Source organism: Lytechinus pictus, chromosome 3 (assembly GCF_037042905.1).
Source record: "Lytechinus pictus isolate F3 Inbred chromosome 3, Lp3.0, whole genome shotgun sequence".
Lineage (NCBI taxonomy): Eukaryota > Metazoa > Echinodermata > Echinoidea > Temnopleuroida > Toxopneustidae > Lytechinus > Lytechinus pictus.
Window position 1 is genome coordinate 43,792,952 of NC_087247.1, and position 16,145 is coordinate 43,809,096.

At 33.6% G+C, this 16,145-nt stretch overlaps 1 protein-coding gene across 1 annotated transcript in view; it reads left to right on the forward strand.

Annotated features, from left to right (window-relative positions):
- The window catches only part of LOC129257174 (uncharacterized), a 74,266-nt gene that overhangs the window by 53,576 nt on the left and 4,545 nt on the right, over positions 1 to 16,145 (forward strand). The window contains exons 44-71 of the mRNA XM_054895443.2: positions 150 to 203; positions 547 to 600; positions 1,272 to 1,379; positions 1,855 to 1,953; positions 2,289 to 2,387; positions 2,667 to 2,720; positions 3,181 to 3,288; positions 4,181 to 4,234; positions 4,971 to 5,024; positions 5,417 to 5,470; positions 5,832 to 5,939; positions 6,617 to 6,670; positions 7,043 to 7,096; positions 7,498 to 7,551; positions 7,913 to 8,020; positions 9,566 to 9,619; positions 10,082 to 10,135; positions 10,742 to 10,849; positions 11,058 to 11,165; positions 11,604 to 11,711; positions 12,119 to 12,172; positions 12,911 to 12,964; positions 13,376 to 13,429; positions 13,968 to 14,039; positions 14,338 to 14,409; positions 14,827 to 14,841; positions 15,303 to 15,365; positions 15,681 to 15,852. Of these exons, the coding sequence (XP_054751418.2) occupies positions 150 to 203; positions 547 to 600; positions 1,272 to 1,379; positions 1,855 to 1,953; positions 2,289 to 2,387; positions 2,667 to 2,720; positions 3,181 to 3,288; positions 4,181 to 4,234; positions 4,971 to 5,024; positions 5,417 to 5,470; positions 5,832 to 5,939; positions 6,617 to 6,670; positions 7,043 to 7,096; positions 7,498 to 7,551; positions 7,913 to 8,020; positions 9,566 to 9,619; positions 10,082 to 10,135; positions 10,742 to 10,849; positions 11,058 to 11,165; positions 11,604 to 11,711; positions 12,119 to 12,172; positions 12,911 to 12,964; positions 13,376 to 13,429; positions 13,968 to 14,039; positions 14,338 to 14,409; positions 14,827 to 14,841; positions 15,303 to 15,365; positions 15,681 to 15,852 (2,104 nt within the window). The remainder of the gene's footprint in view (positions 1 to 149; positions 204 to 546; positions 601 to 1,271; positions 1,380 to 1,854; positions 1,954 to 2,288; positions 2,388 to 2,666; positions 2,721 to 3,180; positions 3,289 to 4,180; positions 4,235 to 4,970; positions 5,025 to 5,416; positions 5,471 to 5,831; positions 5,940 to 6,616; positions 6,671 to 7,042; positions 7,097 to 7,497; positions 7,552 to 7,912; positions 8,021 to 9,565; positions 9,620 to 10,081; positions 10,136 to 10,741; positions 10,850 to 11,057; positions 11,166 to 11,603; positions 11,712 to 12,118; positions 12,173 to 12,910; positions 12,965 to 13,375; positions 13,430 to 13,967; positions 14,040 to 14,337; positions 14,410 to 14,826; positions 14,842 to 15,302; positions 15,366 to 15,680; positions 15,853 to 16,145) is intronic.

Below are 16,145 nucleotides of genomic sequence, written 5' to 3' on the forward strand. Positions count from 1 at the left end.
GTTTACTATGCTGAGGGAGTGCGCTTGAAAAGTACATTGGTTACAAATACCCCTGGATGAATGGTGCCCTCATTGACTAAGAAAATTAACATAGGAATTACTTTTTTTCATTGTCACTAGAGTATATTTTCACTATCTTTTGTCATTAGGGAGCAGTTGGACCACCTGGAGCACAGGGACCACCTGGAATCGCTGGAGAAGCTGTAAGTACATGGTTTAAATTGCTAGAAATGCATAATCAGATTTAGAAAAGTTTTTGAGCTTAATATCCACATATCTTATCTCTAAAATTGTGACATAAGTCAACCCTTGTTGTTTGAGCTTATGGATATCAACAGTTAAAATTGTTCAGATTTGTGTACCATTCTTTTCAGAAATGTGATTGCATCCACTGATATTTTATTTGCATCGTCTCAATGATAATTCCTTGTAGGTTTTTATTTGATATTTTAATATAAATACAATTCTCACTGACTGTCTTCAGTTTCAAATTGAGGTATGTGATTTCATTTAAATGTATCTTGTTTTTTTTTAAATAATCCTTAGGGATTCAATGGCAACACTGGTATTCAAGGACCCCCTGGAGTTCGTGGTGATGCTGTAAGTATATAATCTTTCCTTGAATAAATCAAATCCCTGGTGAACTGCCAAATTGGGCACGCTTACCATGGCAGTTCTTCCCCACCACCTTTTCCCTTGCACTTTTTATTTGTGTTTGGTTTAGTACTGTATAAATCATTAAAGAAATATTAATCAAATACATTGTAATGGATTCATATTGGAGAATTAAGAAGGGTTGCTCCTCAACTTTGCCATTACGCTATGGACTGAAAAGAGTGAGGGCAAGTAAACACAGATGGTCAAATATGTGAAAATTCTTGGAAGATTTTTTTGTAATTCTTGAAGTTATGAATACATATTGAAAACCATTTATTGGATCATTTCCTTTTTTGCAGTTTTTCTGTTTTGTTTGAATTTCTATATTTATGATTTTTCAGACCATGAACTTATTACAAATTATAATTAACATACAAATACCTGCTTGACATCTGTCCCTCTTTAATGAAGACAGTTTTCAGCAGTTATTGCACTTGTAATTCTGTTCATAGTAATGTGTTGGAAATGGAAGACATGTCCCTGTTGCTGACATTTTATTGGAATAGTTCCTAAGAGCTAATTGGGAAGTATTATGGAAATATGTTTCCATCTGTCTAAATGCACTTGAGTGTAAATGATTGTTTTTTATTCATTATATTCTCTTTCATTCATAGGGTGGTGATGGAGAGCGTGGTGCAGATGGACCTACTGGTCTTCCTGGTGCTCCTGGTAACCGTGGTGATGGTGGAAACCAAGGACCCGTCGGTGTTGGTGGAGCTCAGGTAAGAGTCCTTATTGTCACTTGTAATGTGAAACAGAAAATATAGATTTGTCACATCTTGATACAACATGACATGCTCAACAAAAAAGACCGAATTTTATGTAGAAAATTTCACTTTGTCACAAATTGTGTTAGGTAAGGTACAGACATATTTTGTATTGTGCTCAATAACATGTTAATTTTGAATGATCGAAATTAACATTTCAAAAAATTTTCAAGGGAGGATTAATTTACATCCACTTGAAACACTTAAGTATGATAGATATGTATCACAATACTTGGAGTAATTAGCAATAAGACCTTCTAAATCGAACTCTTTTAGTATGTAAATTACTACTGTTTGACAGAATATTGAATAATAGAATAGATTTTGAACAAGCATATATGCTCTAAGATAAGCTATATGTGCTTATTCCAATTCATTTGTTCAATGGTGCATTGAACCTGAATATGGTTATGTTTTGTCTCATATTCAGGGACCCCCTGGCGCACCTGGACTTGTTGGAACACGTGGAGCACGCGGAGTCCCTGGATCCACTGGACCTCGTGGAGGAGTCGGTGTCACTGGAGATTCTGTAAGTACTTCAATTCAATTCAAGGTTCTCTTTGTTTGAAAAAAAAAAGTATATACAAATATAAGAACTATATTTATTTAACAATAATTTAAAAAAAAATTGAAAACATATACAAAAAAAAAGAAGAAAAAAAGAGATGTGTCTGGGATTAACCCAGGCACAGAAAAGTAATGTTCCTTTAATTCACCGTGATTTAAACATGATGCATTCATTCCATCCCTCTTTGAGATGAGCTCCCTGATTTGCACAACCTCATCCACATTAACCGAGTTGTAATGTACTTTATTCTACTCCATAATCAAGAGTTGAATACTAATTTCCAATATAATTTACAGGGTGAACAAGGTCTAAGAGGAGCTGCAGGAATCCAGGGAGCCTCAGGTATTGCTGGAGAACGTGGAACAGAAGGACGATCAGGACGAAATGGAGAAGTTGTAAGTATGCTTCAAAATATATCACCTGTCTCACCATTTTTTATTTCACCTGAAACATGTTGACCAGTAATGATAAGCGGTGATGTAAAATCATAAGGTTGTTGATTTTTTTAACTTGTGCAGTTGGCATAGTGATAAAAATTCTGGAGAATCTTGTCGTCATTTAATTTACCTCATGGATATTCTTGTCAATATCCCCTTAGCTTGTAAGGCTGTTTGCTAAGGGTAGATGTCTTAGTACATATGATGATGTAAAAAATTTTATTTTTTGAATTACAGGGACCTACTGGAATTGCTGGAAGCATGGGACAGCCTGGTCTCCGCGGATTACCTGTGAGTAAAATTATCTGTTGGATTAGAAAAATACATTTTCTTTTATGTTATTGTCATCAATATGGGTAGGAAAAAGGTTTAATGCTGTTTCTGTAAATTCATGAAAACTGCAATGCTTTTAACCGGGGGGGGGGGGGGGGGGGGGGGGGGGGAGGGGTGAAATGTGCCCCCTCGACATTTTTTGCAAAAATGAGATGGGTCCAATTACCTGGCTCTATTAGGGTTAAAGTAAATGATTACTTTCAGGAACTTATTAAAATTCTATATAAAGTTTTAGATTGAGATTTATTATATACTCAGAATTTGATTAGGAAACAGTTTTCTAATGAAGCATAAAATCCTGTTCCCATTGGGAGGAATTTTTATCCATACTTGATCAATGTCAAGAATGTTGGGAGGTAGCTGCATGTTTCTTTCTGTGAGGTTGATCCCTCTGCCTTTTTATGATTACGTTATTCAGGGACCCCCTGGTCTCCGTGGTGGTGTTGGACAAGGTGGTGAGATGGGTGCTCAGGGTGACCGTGGACCTGCTGGACCCACTGGACCTACAGGAAGGACTGGTGAAGCTGTATGTATCATCTTTTATTCTCTTCATGCTCTTCTTACCATTGGGATATTGCATAACCTTGATATCAATGCCAAGTCAATGTTAGATTAAAAATCAACCATAGGTCATGGAATATATATATATATATATGTATATTGTTTTTTCAATCTTTCACGATTGAATTGATATGCATGAGTTTGAATTGGACTTCATAGATTTAGGAATTATATTTGCAATCATTTGGATAAACCATTCCTTACAGTACCCTTAAGACTAATAATAGAGAACAGGATCCTGTCTGGTATTAGCAAAAACTCTGTCATTGAGATACAGAACATAAATATGTCATCACCTTCTGCCATCTGTTTGGCTTTATCCATCTTTAGAGATCTTTGATGAAATGATCTTTTATGAAAGCTAATTTCAGGAACAAATGTATATATATATATATATGTTACCTTCAGAAACAGTAGCTGTTCAGTCAAACAGTGCTACATATCTGTTGGTTTGCAGTACATGTATGAATTGTCAATTCAATTCGGCTTTTGCAACATATCCAAAGAGTAACTCATCTATAGTTAGTTGATTTTCTGTCACATATGCATGTGGATTTCCAGTTCATAGATTGAATGATAATTGAAAACATATGTCTTTCATTAAGAAATTTGCTGTGTACACATAGAACTAAGTAAAAAGAGCTCTGAAGAAGTGCAGCTGAATATATTCATATAAAAACTGTGCTATACAAATTTTCATTTATTATTATTATAATTGATAAAAACCATTTTGTAGTACTGTATTATGGATGGGCCTTATACTCTTATTGTATCATACTAGTTGGTGAAAGGACAAATTTAGTATCATTCATTGTATAAAGTGTGTTTTTGATGGTTCTTTCTGTTTCTCTGCTTAGGGTGGCATGGGACCTATGGGACCAATGGGTGTATCAGGAGCACGAGGAGACGGTGTAAGTAACTCTTTTTATGATTTGATCATTATGAATGATGATCAATGAGACCATGTTAACGTAAAAGATACAATAAATGAGAAATAGCTCTTAGTCTATGGCAAACCATCTATAAAGTACAGTCGATTGTAAATATTGGACAAATGTCTGTGTTACTTGCCCAGACTGTAATATGTGCCCATATTGAGAATCGACACCTCTATTGGGAATATTAACAGTTGAGAAATCATCTGACTGATTTATACATTGATAAACTCACTGTAGTCTTTGATACAGTTGATTTAAGGTATACTTTTATGGGATTGAAATGATTGGGTATTATGATGGAGGGGGGGGGTGGATAAAGTTATTTTTCCTGATTAAATAGTAGGGTTTTACACATAAATCACCCTGGCAATTCTTCATTTTGTACTCTTTTTTTAAAGTTTTTTTTTTACACTGGAAAAAATTAATTAGTAGGCAATTGCCCCTTTTGTCATCTCTTAAGGTGGTGATGTATTTTACTAACGGGAGCTTTGTTTGATCGCAGTCAGAAAATTGGTTTATTGTTGTGATGAATTATGTATTTTCACAATTCTACCACCATGTTTTTTTTAGGGAGGGAGAAAGGGCAGGATAGACAAAGTTCTGTATGTTGAGAAATCTGAGTAGTACTTATTGGATTTCAGTCTCTACGATCCTTGTGAAATTGTGGCAACTTACTAAACAAATTAATGTTTTGATTTTCCTAATTCAGGGCCTGCCTGGTGACCCAGGACCAAATGGACCAACAGGACCAAAGGGACAACGCGTAAGTACAACCTCCAAAAGAACATGCATGTATCACATTATTCAGCTCTGATGATATTCAAAGCCAACAAATATGAATTGAAAATATATTGCAGTTCAAATTCGATACTGCCAAGTGTAATTTTGGCAACAGCCTTCTCGAAAGCTGTATGTTTTCTAGAAAATATGTTGAATTATCAAAAGATTGTATCCCCTTAAATGCTTTTTTAATTTTCTTTGAGATTCATTCAATTATTTAAAAGAATATTAGAAGTGGGCGTTTATATAATTATCAAACAAATGTTTAGGACAGTGAGAGAGTATGAGGAGAAATAGAGAGAGAGAGAAAACAAAAATTTTTGAAGTATATAAAATGTATATTTATAAAGTAATGATTTCAATTATTTTATACAGGGAGCTGGTGGAGAGAAAGGATCGATGGGATCTCGTGGTATCCCTGGAAACCCTGTAAGTAAACAAAACTGATTTTATTTGATTAACTATTGATTTACATGTATATTTTGACTTGGTTATAATGATGACAGGATACCCCATGAGAGGAATAAAAAAAAAATGATTTGAGATCTAAGAAATTTATTTCATTTTTTTGGTGAAATCCATAAGTAGAATAGAAAGGATAATATAAAGTTAATTCACAAATGAACATTGAAGATTTTATATTCTTATATTTGGTGAATATTTAATATTCCGTTGTATTTTTTTAAATTGTTCACTAAGCTTTAGATAACGATAATGGTTAGGGCTGATTTAAATATATATTTACATTTATTTTTTATAACCATTATGAATAATTTTGATGAATTTTCAGGGACCTGGTGGTCCTCCTGGTGAACGTGGACCTTCTGGTTTACAAGGAGAGAAGGGAGAAGCTGGACCATCTGGTAGCCAGGGTAGACCTGGAAGGAGTGGACCTCAGGTAAGTGCTTTAATAAAATGGAAATAAACTCAAAGGAGCTCTGTCTTATAGTAATACCTCCTGCAAATAATAGGAAAATCTTGACACATGAATTCTCTCATAATTCTGAACTTTGGTTTACACAATTATGATGACCCATTCATCTTTATTGAAAAAACTTAGAAGCATACCCTAAGCATTTTGTTGATTTGCAATTATCTTTATGAATATTGTGAAAAAAGAAGCAGAAATATAATGAATCATTGTAGTTGGTATATAGTAAAATACTACATGATCAAAATGTTGCATCCTGGGTAAGATATAATATGAGTTGTATATGTGCCTATTATTTGTTGTCGTTATTACTTTTTTTTTCAACCAGACAACCACCAGAGTCAAAACCTCTTAATTTAACCTTACTAAAAGATTGATAACCTTATAAGATTATGAGAATATACTAATGAATTTTACTGTCCTCAGGCAGATTTTCAGAATACATGAAACAGTGCAATTTTGCGACAGTCCTGTAATTAATGAAAAAACGGTGATTATAACACTACATGTAATTGTGTACTTTTAAATTTGAAAAGTATTAGGCCTCTGGGGTTTTAGTAATATATGAGCATTCATTCTAGTTTTGACATGCTACGTGTATTATTAGAATGTTATTTTGATCAAGTTCACTTTTATTATTGCAGGGTAATATGGGATCCCGTGGAAGCCGTGGTGAGGTTGGCAACCAAGGAGCAATTGTAAGTATATTTCTCTACTTCTTTTTTTTTTTTTTTACTTATGAAGTTGCAAATAAGAGAATGATAACTGACATTGCTACCTGTATGCTTGAATTCACTGCCAAGCATGGTCACTGATAATGGAGACCAAATCTCAAGTTTATTGATGTGATGTGGTAAGAGTGAAGCTTTCAATATTCAGTGCTCTTCGTGATAAGCACTTTTGGTATTTTTATTTAATTTTTGTCTTTCAAGAAGAAATATGATATAATACAATATATTTTTCTTTTGTGTTCCCGCTCTCACTCCTCCTATCCTCCCAACTTACCTCTGTGTGCTATTCTTAACCCCTCCCCATTGCTCTCCTTACTCCCTCTTTCCCCCCTCCCACAGGGACCAATGGGATCACCTGGAATGAATGGACCTCCAGGAGTTGTTGGTGAACCAGTAAGTAATACTACATCATTGCATCCATTTTCTGTATTTTAGATTTACGCTGCAGTGAGCTTATCAATTGTAATTTGTTTTCTACTATCCAATATCATACAAGGCATATCTTGGTATTCTGAAACAAATATGTAATTAATTTTCATTTCATTGTTTACAGCTTTATTGTTTAAAGTGATCAATTTTTATAATTTCTTAAAAAAAGACACTGAATTAAGTCATGCAATACCTGCTTGGATGTCAATAAGTATCGTATAAATTAGGGATAAAACCCAAGTCCTCAAATCTTGTAAATAATTAATTTTAACATTTTCTACTTTTTTGTTCAGAGGTCAGTCCATTTTTTAATGAGTTATTGGGTTTGATTATATTGTGAAATGTTTCTTCTTTTATGATGACAGGGACCTTCTGGACCTGTTGGAAATAATGGCCGCCCTGGTGATGACGGACGTATGGTATGTATATAATTAACTTTGATTCAAGTTCTTTTCATGGATTGCTGTATTATGTATGAATATATACATGTATATTGATATATCTGAAATGAAATCTTAACTCTTGCAAAGTAATAAATTTTGATTCTCGAAAGTACTACTACTACATGTACTACTATTACTACTACTACTACTACTACTACTACTACTAACAATAATAATTATTATGATTATTAGCTGGGAGAACAGTTTTTGGAACTGAAGTGGCTACCCTGGGTAAATACATGTATACCATTATTATTATTATTATTATTATTAAGATCTTGATAACACTATCAGTATGAATGCATGTTTGAAAAAATTGTTTTGGTTTTATGTTTAGGGAACTCGTGGACCACAAGGAAACTCAGGACCACGTGGACCTCCAGGACCAGTTGGATTGGCTGGACCTCAGGGTAGCACTGGAGATGATGGACGTGATGGACCAACGGTGAGTGAGATTTCTTTTTCTTTCAATATCAAAAAAAGGTTGCCTGAATTATTTTTTCATTACCAATTCTCACACTTCATCATAGATAAACAATAGGGATTTGAAGAAAGCCTCTTTTGAAAGGTACATTATGCTTTTATAGGAGGGTTACTGCTAAAGATGCAGCAGATACTTTTTAACAAGGTACCTTAATAAATGGGTAATAATGCTATCAGAAAAAAACAACAAGAACTGGATTATTTTGCTATGCAATTAATAGCAATGTTAAGAGTAAGGTATCATCTTTATTCATTCTTCAAGACTTGGCAATTGTTTAGCCCTATCTAGGCGGGGGGGGGGCCTCAGAGGCCCCCCCTCAACGATTCGTGCAATATTTTTGCCGGTCAAATTTTTTTAACCGCGCCGCTCGCTGACTTTTTACTTTCAAGTCTTGCGCAACCTTTGAGACCAATTTTGCGTCACCCGGGTATGGGGTTCCAAAATTCCGCAACATTATGTAAGTGCATGTCAGACCAAAAATTGCTCGAAAACATGATTGTTTTTTCAACCAAAAATCATAAATGTATGATTATTTTTAGTTTTGCTGGTCTAAATGTATTTATTTTATGCTTTTTATGAACTCAGAAGAGTCCCCAACAAATTTCATTGAAAAAACAGTGAAAAATAAAAGGAAAAAAAACCAAAGAAATACAAAAAAATTGCAAAAAACAATATGATATATAAGAAAATGATTTGATATCGCAATTTTGTTCATGTACCCTTCCTAAGAACCCCACAAAGAGTTTCTATACCAAAAATTAGAACATTTGGAGCTTTATTTAGGGAGTTAGACGAAAAAGTATGATTTTGCATACTAATTATGCATAAATTAGCCAAATCACTAAATAGCAATTCGCATGATATAAATTACTATGCAATTTTTTAGTCCCAGACAACCCGCGTGCCCATTGTTGTTGCGATCGCACGGTCTACGGCCGAGGTCTCATATGAACTCCCAAAATACCCTGGCCTAGATAGGGTTAAGAGAAAATAGATGTGGAAAATTTGAGGGGTTGAGGTATTATTTGGGGGAGGAATTATTTGTTGATAGTCAATTTAAATTGTGTATTGATAATGAAATTGAATATTGGATTATTGCGGAACTGCTGACCTTCAAATAAAATACTAGTGCACTATTTCTTTGTAATGTGAGATTGGAAAATTTGGGAAAAATCTCTCTAGGCATTTGTTGCTGCAATCACTGAGCCTCAATCAAACTGCCCAAAATATATTCTAAATTTTTTTTCTACTTTTGGAGAACAGAGTGCATGATAACATGATGTGTCAATGACATTTTTAGAGTGTCTGTTCAGACATTTATGAGTACCCTAGTTTGTCATTTATTTCATGCAAATTCCTCTTATTATTTATTATTTTTTCATTCATTCATTTATCCATACATGTACTTGTATCAGTATTCAATTCAATCATTCATTCATCCATCGATTATTTTGTCTGTTTTTCCATTCATTCAATTTGTGTGTTTGTTTTCTTATTACCTAACAGGGACCTATGGGACCAATGGGACCTCAAGGACTGAGTGGAGGCTTGGGAGCATTGGTAAGATTTGTATACTTCCTCTCTTAAAATCAACATTTTGTTGTAGTATATTCATTTTTTTTTTCATGAATAGTTTGTTATTTCCACTATTGTTTCTTTATTTTTAATGTTTTTTAATGAACATTGTATAGAAGTGACTCTTTGAAAAATCAAATGCCAGTTGTGTACTATCTTAAAATGAGCTCAAACAGAATCCTAAGTGGAAAGATATTATTCTGGTAAAAATGTGTAATTGCTGAGATATAAGTAAAATATACTCTTCCACATGAACTTATCTGTAATGGAGATCTTCAGTCACTGTTTTTCAGTATCACAAGGTCAAATAGGTTTTTGTAGAGCAGGTCTACACTGATATGAGGACAATTTTTTTTTCTCAAGACTCTCATAAAATCATTATTTGCTGCCATTTTAAGTTAAACTGTAGCTTTAGTTTATTGAGGAAAATGTGTTCTTGCTTTGTAGGGAACTGCTGGATTTATGGGACCACCTGGACCTGCTGGACCACCTGGAAGACGGGTATGTATCCCCATATTAACTTGTGTCTATGAACTTTCAAACCAATAAAAGTATTTGTAAAACAGAAGAGTATTGCACAGCATAATGTACCTTCCATATACCAAAAAGAATTTTCCAAAAGTTAAATCAATCCATGGGCATCAACAGGAAAACAAAGAAAGTGCAATTAATGGTCGTAAGCTTCAAACGTACTTCAAAGTATACAATGTCATGAAATTCCAAATGCATTTGTCTTTGTTTGATAGGATATTATATTTGTATCATTATGCTTCTTTGCAATGTTATGCTCATGGGCAATATGATGCAGAATAAAAACACAATTATACAATTCTACATGTATGGCTGCACTGAAATGGTTCGTGATGGAAGTGATGCTCTTCTCTTTTAGCATATTGCTTAATATCTTTATGTTGATATTCCTTGTCGAATCCCATTCCTTTTCATGGATCAGAAGTTTGCTGCAAATCTCAGTTTTAGCACAAGTCGCTTTGTTGATTTCTTGTCATATGCTATTTAGTTCAGTTGACATCATCTACACTGCTGAACATTCTGTTTATTCAGTCCTATTGCATACTGACTAAATAATTGATTGTTTATGTTACCTAGGGTACTGATGGAGATGCAGGATCCACTGGACCTGATGGTGAGCGTGGAGAACGTGGACGCATGGGACCAGCTGGACCTGCTGGATCTCGTGGAATGCCAGGAAGTGATGTAAGTTTTGTGCAAATGTGCTCTCCTATTATTCATGCTCTGTTATTAACCGCTCTATCCCTATATTCAACGAAGATGTATTTGTGATTGAAGTGATATGTTTCTTTGAGATATTCAACAAGGCCATTGGTCAATTATTTTTTTTTTCAAATTGAATAATTAAGCAGAATGCCACTAGTAATTCATATAATTGTTTCATTGTTGACAGGGCCGTGATGGTAAAGATGGTAAAGCTGGACCAGTTGGACCTGTTGGTGCACGTGGAGACACTGGACCCAAGGGTAACAATGGCATGAATGGACTAATGGGACCACGTGTGAGTAGCTAGCTTCTTTCTCTTTTCATCTACAATGTTGTATTCAAATAGTATATGTAATGGGTTTCTACACCCATTGATAATGTCTCACTCATAGAGCCTGATAAGTTGATTGGTAAAACAATTAGATTGAAACAAAGTTTCTTTTTGAAATATTACCTTTTATGTGTTCTAGACCTGTGATTTAACATCTCAAATTAACCTGTGCAAGCTTTCTTCGCTAAATCCTGCCCATTGCTTAACACTACCAGAAGTTTCATAGTTGACACCATTTTTGTTTCTTGCTCTTAATCCAAGGGGAAGGATTTGACTTGATATACATTCATTCTTGATGTGAATTATTAATTCTGTAGATTTTTATTTCCTAAGATATATTAGAGCTAGAATTGAGCCTGTTGAAGATATTGTTGATAATGTTATGTGTGTTTATTATAACAGGGATCTGTTGGACCTATGGGAGCACAGGGTGAGCGTGGAAACCGTGGTAAGCAGGGAGCACAAGGTCCAGTTGGCAGCGTTGGAGAATCCGGAGCTACTGGACCAATGGTTAGTTTCAATTCATTCAAGATAATTGATTGTTTAAAGTCTTATTCGGTCAATTTCTATCCTTCAAACTGGGAGCAAAACACTGTTTTTTTTTCTTCCTTTGAAGATGAGAATTTTGCCAGTGTGCATGGACAAAACACAGATTTTTAAGGTTTTACAACATTATCAATTGAAAGCAGTGATATTACAATATTTTAGTATTTCTTAGGAATAGACAGATAATATGTCAACCATGTAATAAATAAAAAATATTCTAATGAAAGGAAAGAAATTGATACACTTTTCTGAATTGAATAAGCCTGTTCATAGATGCAGCAAACATGATTTGTGATAATAATGAGATAGTTACAAACTCTTATTATTTTCTGTGATATTTACACGTTCACATTTTTTCTTACTCTCTCAAGGGACCCATGGGATCTGCTGGACCCCGCGGTGACGTTGGTAACCAAGGACCTAATGTGAGTACACACTTTGACTTTCATTTTCTGATGTATTTTTTATACCTCTGCTGCAATAGATGCTAGGATGCATTAGCTGGTATCTAAAATTATTGTCAAATCATGTTGGGATCAATTTTGCTTTAATTTGAATTTTGATTCTGAATTGCACTTTTATGTGAGGAGGAGACATATATATCTGCACATACGCATCAAAAAAGAGAAATTATTTCACCCAAAGTAGAATGATATGTTGGAGTTGTGTGTATATTCAATGACATGTATTGAAAATTAATGGTGGAATGATGAAAATGATCATGTAAAGAAAAAAATCCAAGTATTTTAATGTATATAATTCATAAAGTTATTGGTTTTTTTTCTGTAGTTGTATGTATGATTCAAAGATATAAATATAATATGAATAACAGTTATGGCTGAAGGTGAATAGCGTTTTTTGCCAGAGGATGAAACTACTACCACCCTAGATTTAGCCACTACTTAATCAGTAGTTCTTTTAAAGAGAATCTATATGCTGAAATACATTTCCTGATTTTCGAAAGTAAGTAATGAAGAACATTGTTGAAAAAAAATTAAAAGAAATATTCCTACATATGTTTGGATAATTATAAGATAAGAAGATGAAGTTTTAAACGGTTTGTGTCAGATTGTTCACCTAGCTAGTTGAATTTATTATAAGTTGATTTTTCGTTAATTATCCTGAAACTATTTGTTTTGTTTCTGTTCTATCCCACATTGTAGGGACATAAGGGACAAGGTGGAATGCCTGGTAGGATGGGAATGCCTGGAGTTGCAGTAAGTATTATCTCTTATTAATTCATTTTATTTATTTATCATATAAATATTTTCAGGGGGGTGGGTGCATTATTTGATTTACGGATGTCAACATTTTAACTGGAACTGCGCAGTACATCTTTACTGATAACTTTTTCTTTGGCTTCTAGATTTACCTGCTTCATGAATGCTAGAAATTTACTTTTTTGCTGAAAACACAGCCAATACATTTATATTTTTTCCTGAAACGAAGTGAAAATATCTATTCTTAGTTTTTTGTGTATGTTAACTATGATTCAAATTTTTTTGTGAATATCTATTTGCTTTTTTGTTATTATTTTGCAGAGGATATCTCATGCTTGATAGTACTAGCCCATGTCTTTCTAATCAATCAAATGTTCATGATATCTCATTTTTAATTCATTTCTTTAGGGTGAGCCAGGACCTAATGGAGAGGGTGGACCACAGGGTACCCGAGGTATCCCCGTAAGTATCTTACTTTATATCCATTATATTTACATTTTTTGTGCATAACATTTTGTAATTTTGCTGTCAAAAGGAAGAGTTTTAATAATTTTCTTTATGATATCATTGTTTTTTCTTCCACTCTGTATACTTTTATTATAACATGAAATATTTTAAATTTTTTTAAACATTACACCACCTGAAATTATTATGTGTATAGAGTACTAGTATTCCAAAATAAATTTGTTTTTTAACAAGAAGGTGCATATGAATACAATGCATACTATATGGTTTCTACCCCCAAATTTGTTGTAATGAAATCTTGCAAAATAATAGTAGTGAGAAAAATGGGGAAAAATCTGATAAAATTGACTTTTTGTATTTTAATTTTTTTACCTCGTGAAAGCAATTCTGAATGAGTTCCTAATTATATTATTGTATATTGTAATTTAAATTTATTAAAAATAATAATTTCTGGTTTCCACTTCATTGCAAATATTTATGTGACATACCAGCTCCAATTAAACGTGGTTTCTGAACAAATTGTTATCCTTTTTAGGGAGTTCTTGGAGAGAGTGGAAAGACAGGAAGGTCAGGACCCCGTGGACCCCCAGGACTTCGTGGAGGTGGAGTAAGTACCGTTTTTTATATTTACATAACCGAACAACCTATTATAGGGGTCTATAAGTAGACTAATTGTTCTTATATTATTTGAATTTTGTGATGCTCTGAAATCCAATAATAGGAGTTATTTACATCATACATCAATGTGCAACTTGTAAGGATAAATTGATCCCCACATTTTTTCACTAATCACGGATCTTCTAATCTTTTATCAAGGAGAAAATCTTCTTTTTTTGCAAAATTGCACAAGATCAATACATGATTTGATTCAGTAAATGAGGTATTGTTTATTTGTTTGTTTGTAGGGATCCCGTGGAGAGCGTGGAGGTGTTGGACCTGCTGGACCTCCAGGACCCCCTGGACCACCTGGACCACCAGTAAGTTTGACTTAGTTTATCTACATTGATGTAGAACTAAGGAACTAGTTTCAAGAGGGGCAATAACAAATATGAAATTAAATCCATTAATAGAAGTCCTAGATGAAATCGATATTATCATTTTGTAGCTGTTTGTGCATTATTCATCTACATTTGTATTTTTGCTTAAGAAAAAAAATACATATAAACTATGCTATGAAAACATGAACTTGGAAATATTTTTGAACTTTTATAGTTACCTGTATAACAAATTCAATGTTACTATTACATTTGATGTAATTAATAACATGTTGGAAAGAATGATTAAGACATTCCATGTGAATTAGTGGTTGAAGCAGATATCACTTAAAATTACCCGTGTTTGCAAAATTGGAAGATGATAATTAAATCATGTTTTTATTTTCTGTCTCTGTACAGGGTGAAGTCTCAATGGTAAGTCTTTTTAATATCTTTTATTTTGTATTTTGATCAATTAAAAGACACTGCTGTACCTTTCTTTGAAAAATGATTTTGCAACATTTATTAATATTATTTATTTGAAATAATGGTAAATTGACAAGGATTCATCATGTTTTGCCAGGCAGATGAAAAAACTAAGTATCTGTTTTTTTGTGTTGTTTTGATGATGTTTAATTCAGTGGGATTTTCCTGGCATCCATTTGTAGCAAATATCTAGAAATTGTGTTAAAATTATACTCTTTAGATTCACCAAGAAATGATAGAAAGCTGTTTATCAGATTTAGATCAATGTCTGTGACAGAACCATTTGCATAATTCTTTCTGTGATCATATACTAGTCTACATTTTATGATATTAGCTAGGTCTACATCTTCTTAAAATTGATTTTAGTTCTTGATTAATCCCCCTGGAATTTAATCTTGATTATTTTACAGGCTGCTGCCATGCCACGTATGCCAGTTCAACAATCCAAGGGACCCAGCCAGTATTCTCACTATGTAAGTCCATATATACAATTTAATTTTCTTTAATTTCAGTTTCATTTAAATGTATAGAAAAAATACCATACAATGAAAGTAGTCAGGTCTCTATGGATTTATCTGTTACTCTGCATCACTGAAAATGAAACAAATATATATAGCATATTATTACATTCTTCTTGAATATAACTAATGTAATGTATCCACCTGTCCTTTCTTTCATCCTCTCTTTCTTGTATGTGATTTATAAGTACAAGTTAATGCAAGTTTGCATATATGCAGCCATTTTGCTCTGGAATACTGATATTCTTGTATTTGTAATCCTTGCTGTAGTACCGTGATGAGGTTCCCAAGACAGTTGATGAGATCGACAGAACCAAATTCCAGGAATACATTGCCAAGTTTGAGAGTGAAGTTCGCTCCCTCTTTGAACCTCTTGGAAGCCGCGACCAACCCCTCCGTAGCTGTAAGGATCTCTTCAAGTGCTTCCCAGATGCTGAAGAAGGTAAGAGAATGGATATGGGAGTTACTCGACTATCCCAAGTGAATGCCACCAAAAAGGACTGGTCAGAGCAGGGTTAAACAAAATGAAAAGAGGGAATACACTTTATTGGATTTTTAAATACATTACATTGTATACTATTTTGGACATTTTGAAGTGACTTTTAAGTGATACTGTATCGATGAAGCAATATTAAGAAACCACACCCTTTGCATAGTTAAATTTTTACCTGGTATCTATTGGATCTTAAGAAATTCCTTTAGATACAAGACCATTTTACAGAGTTATACCATGCT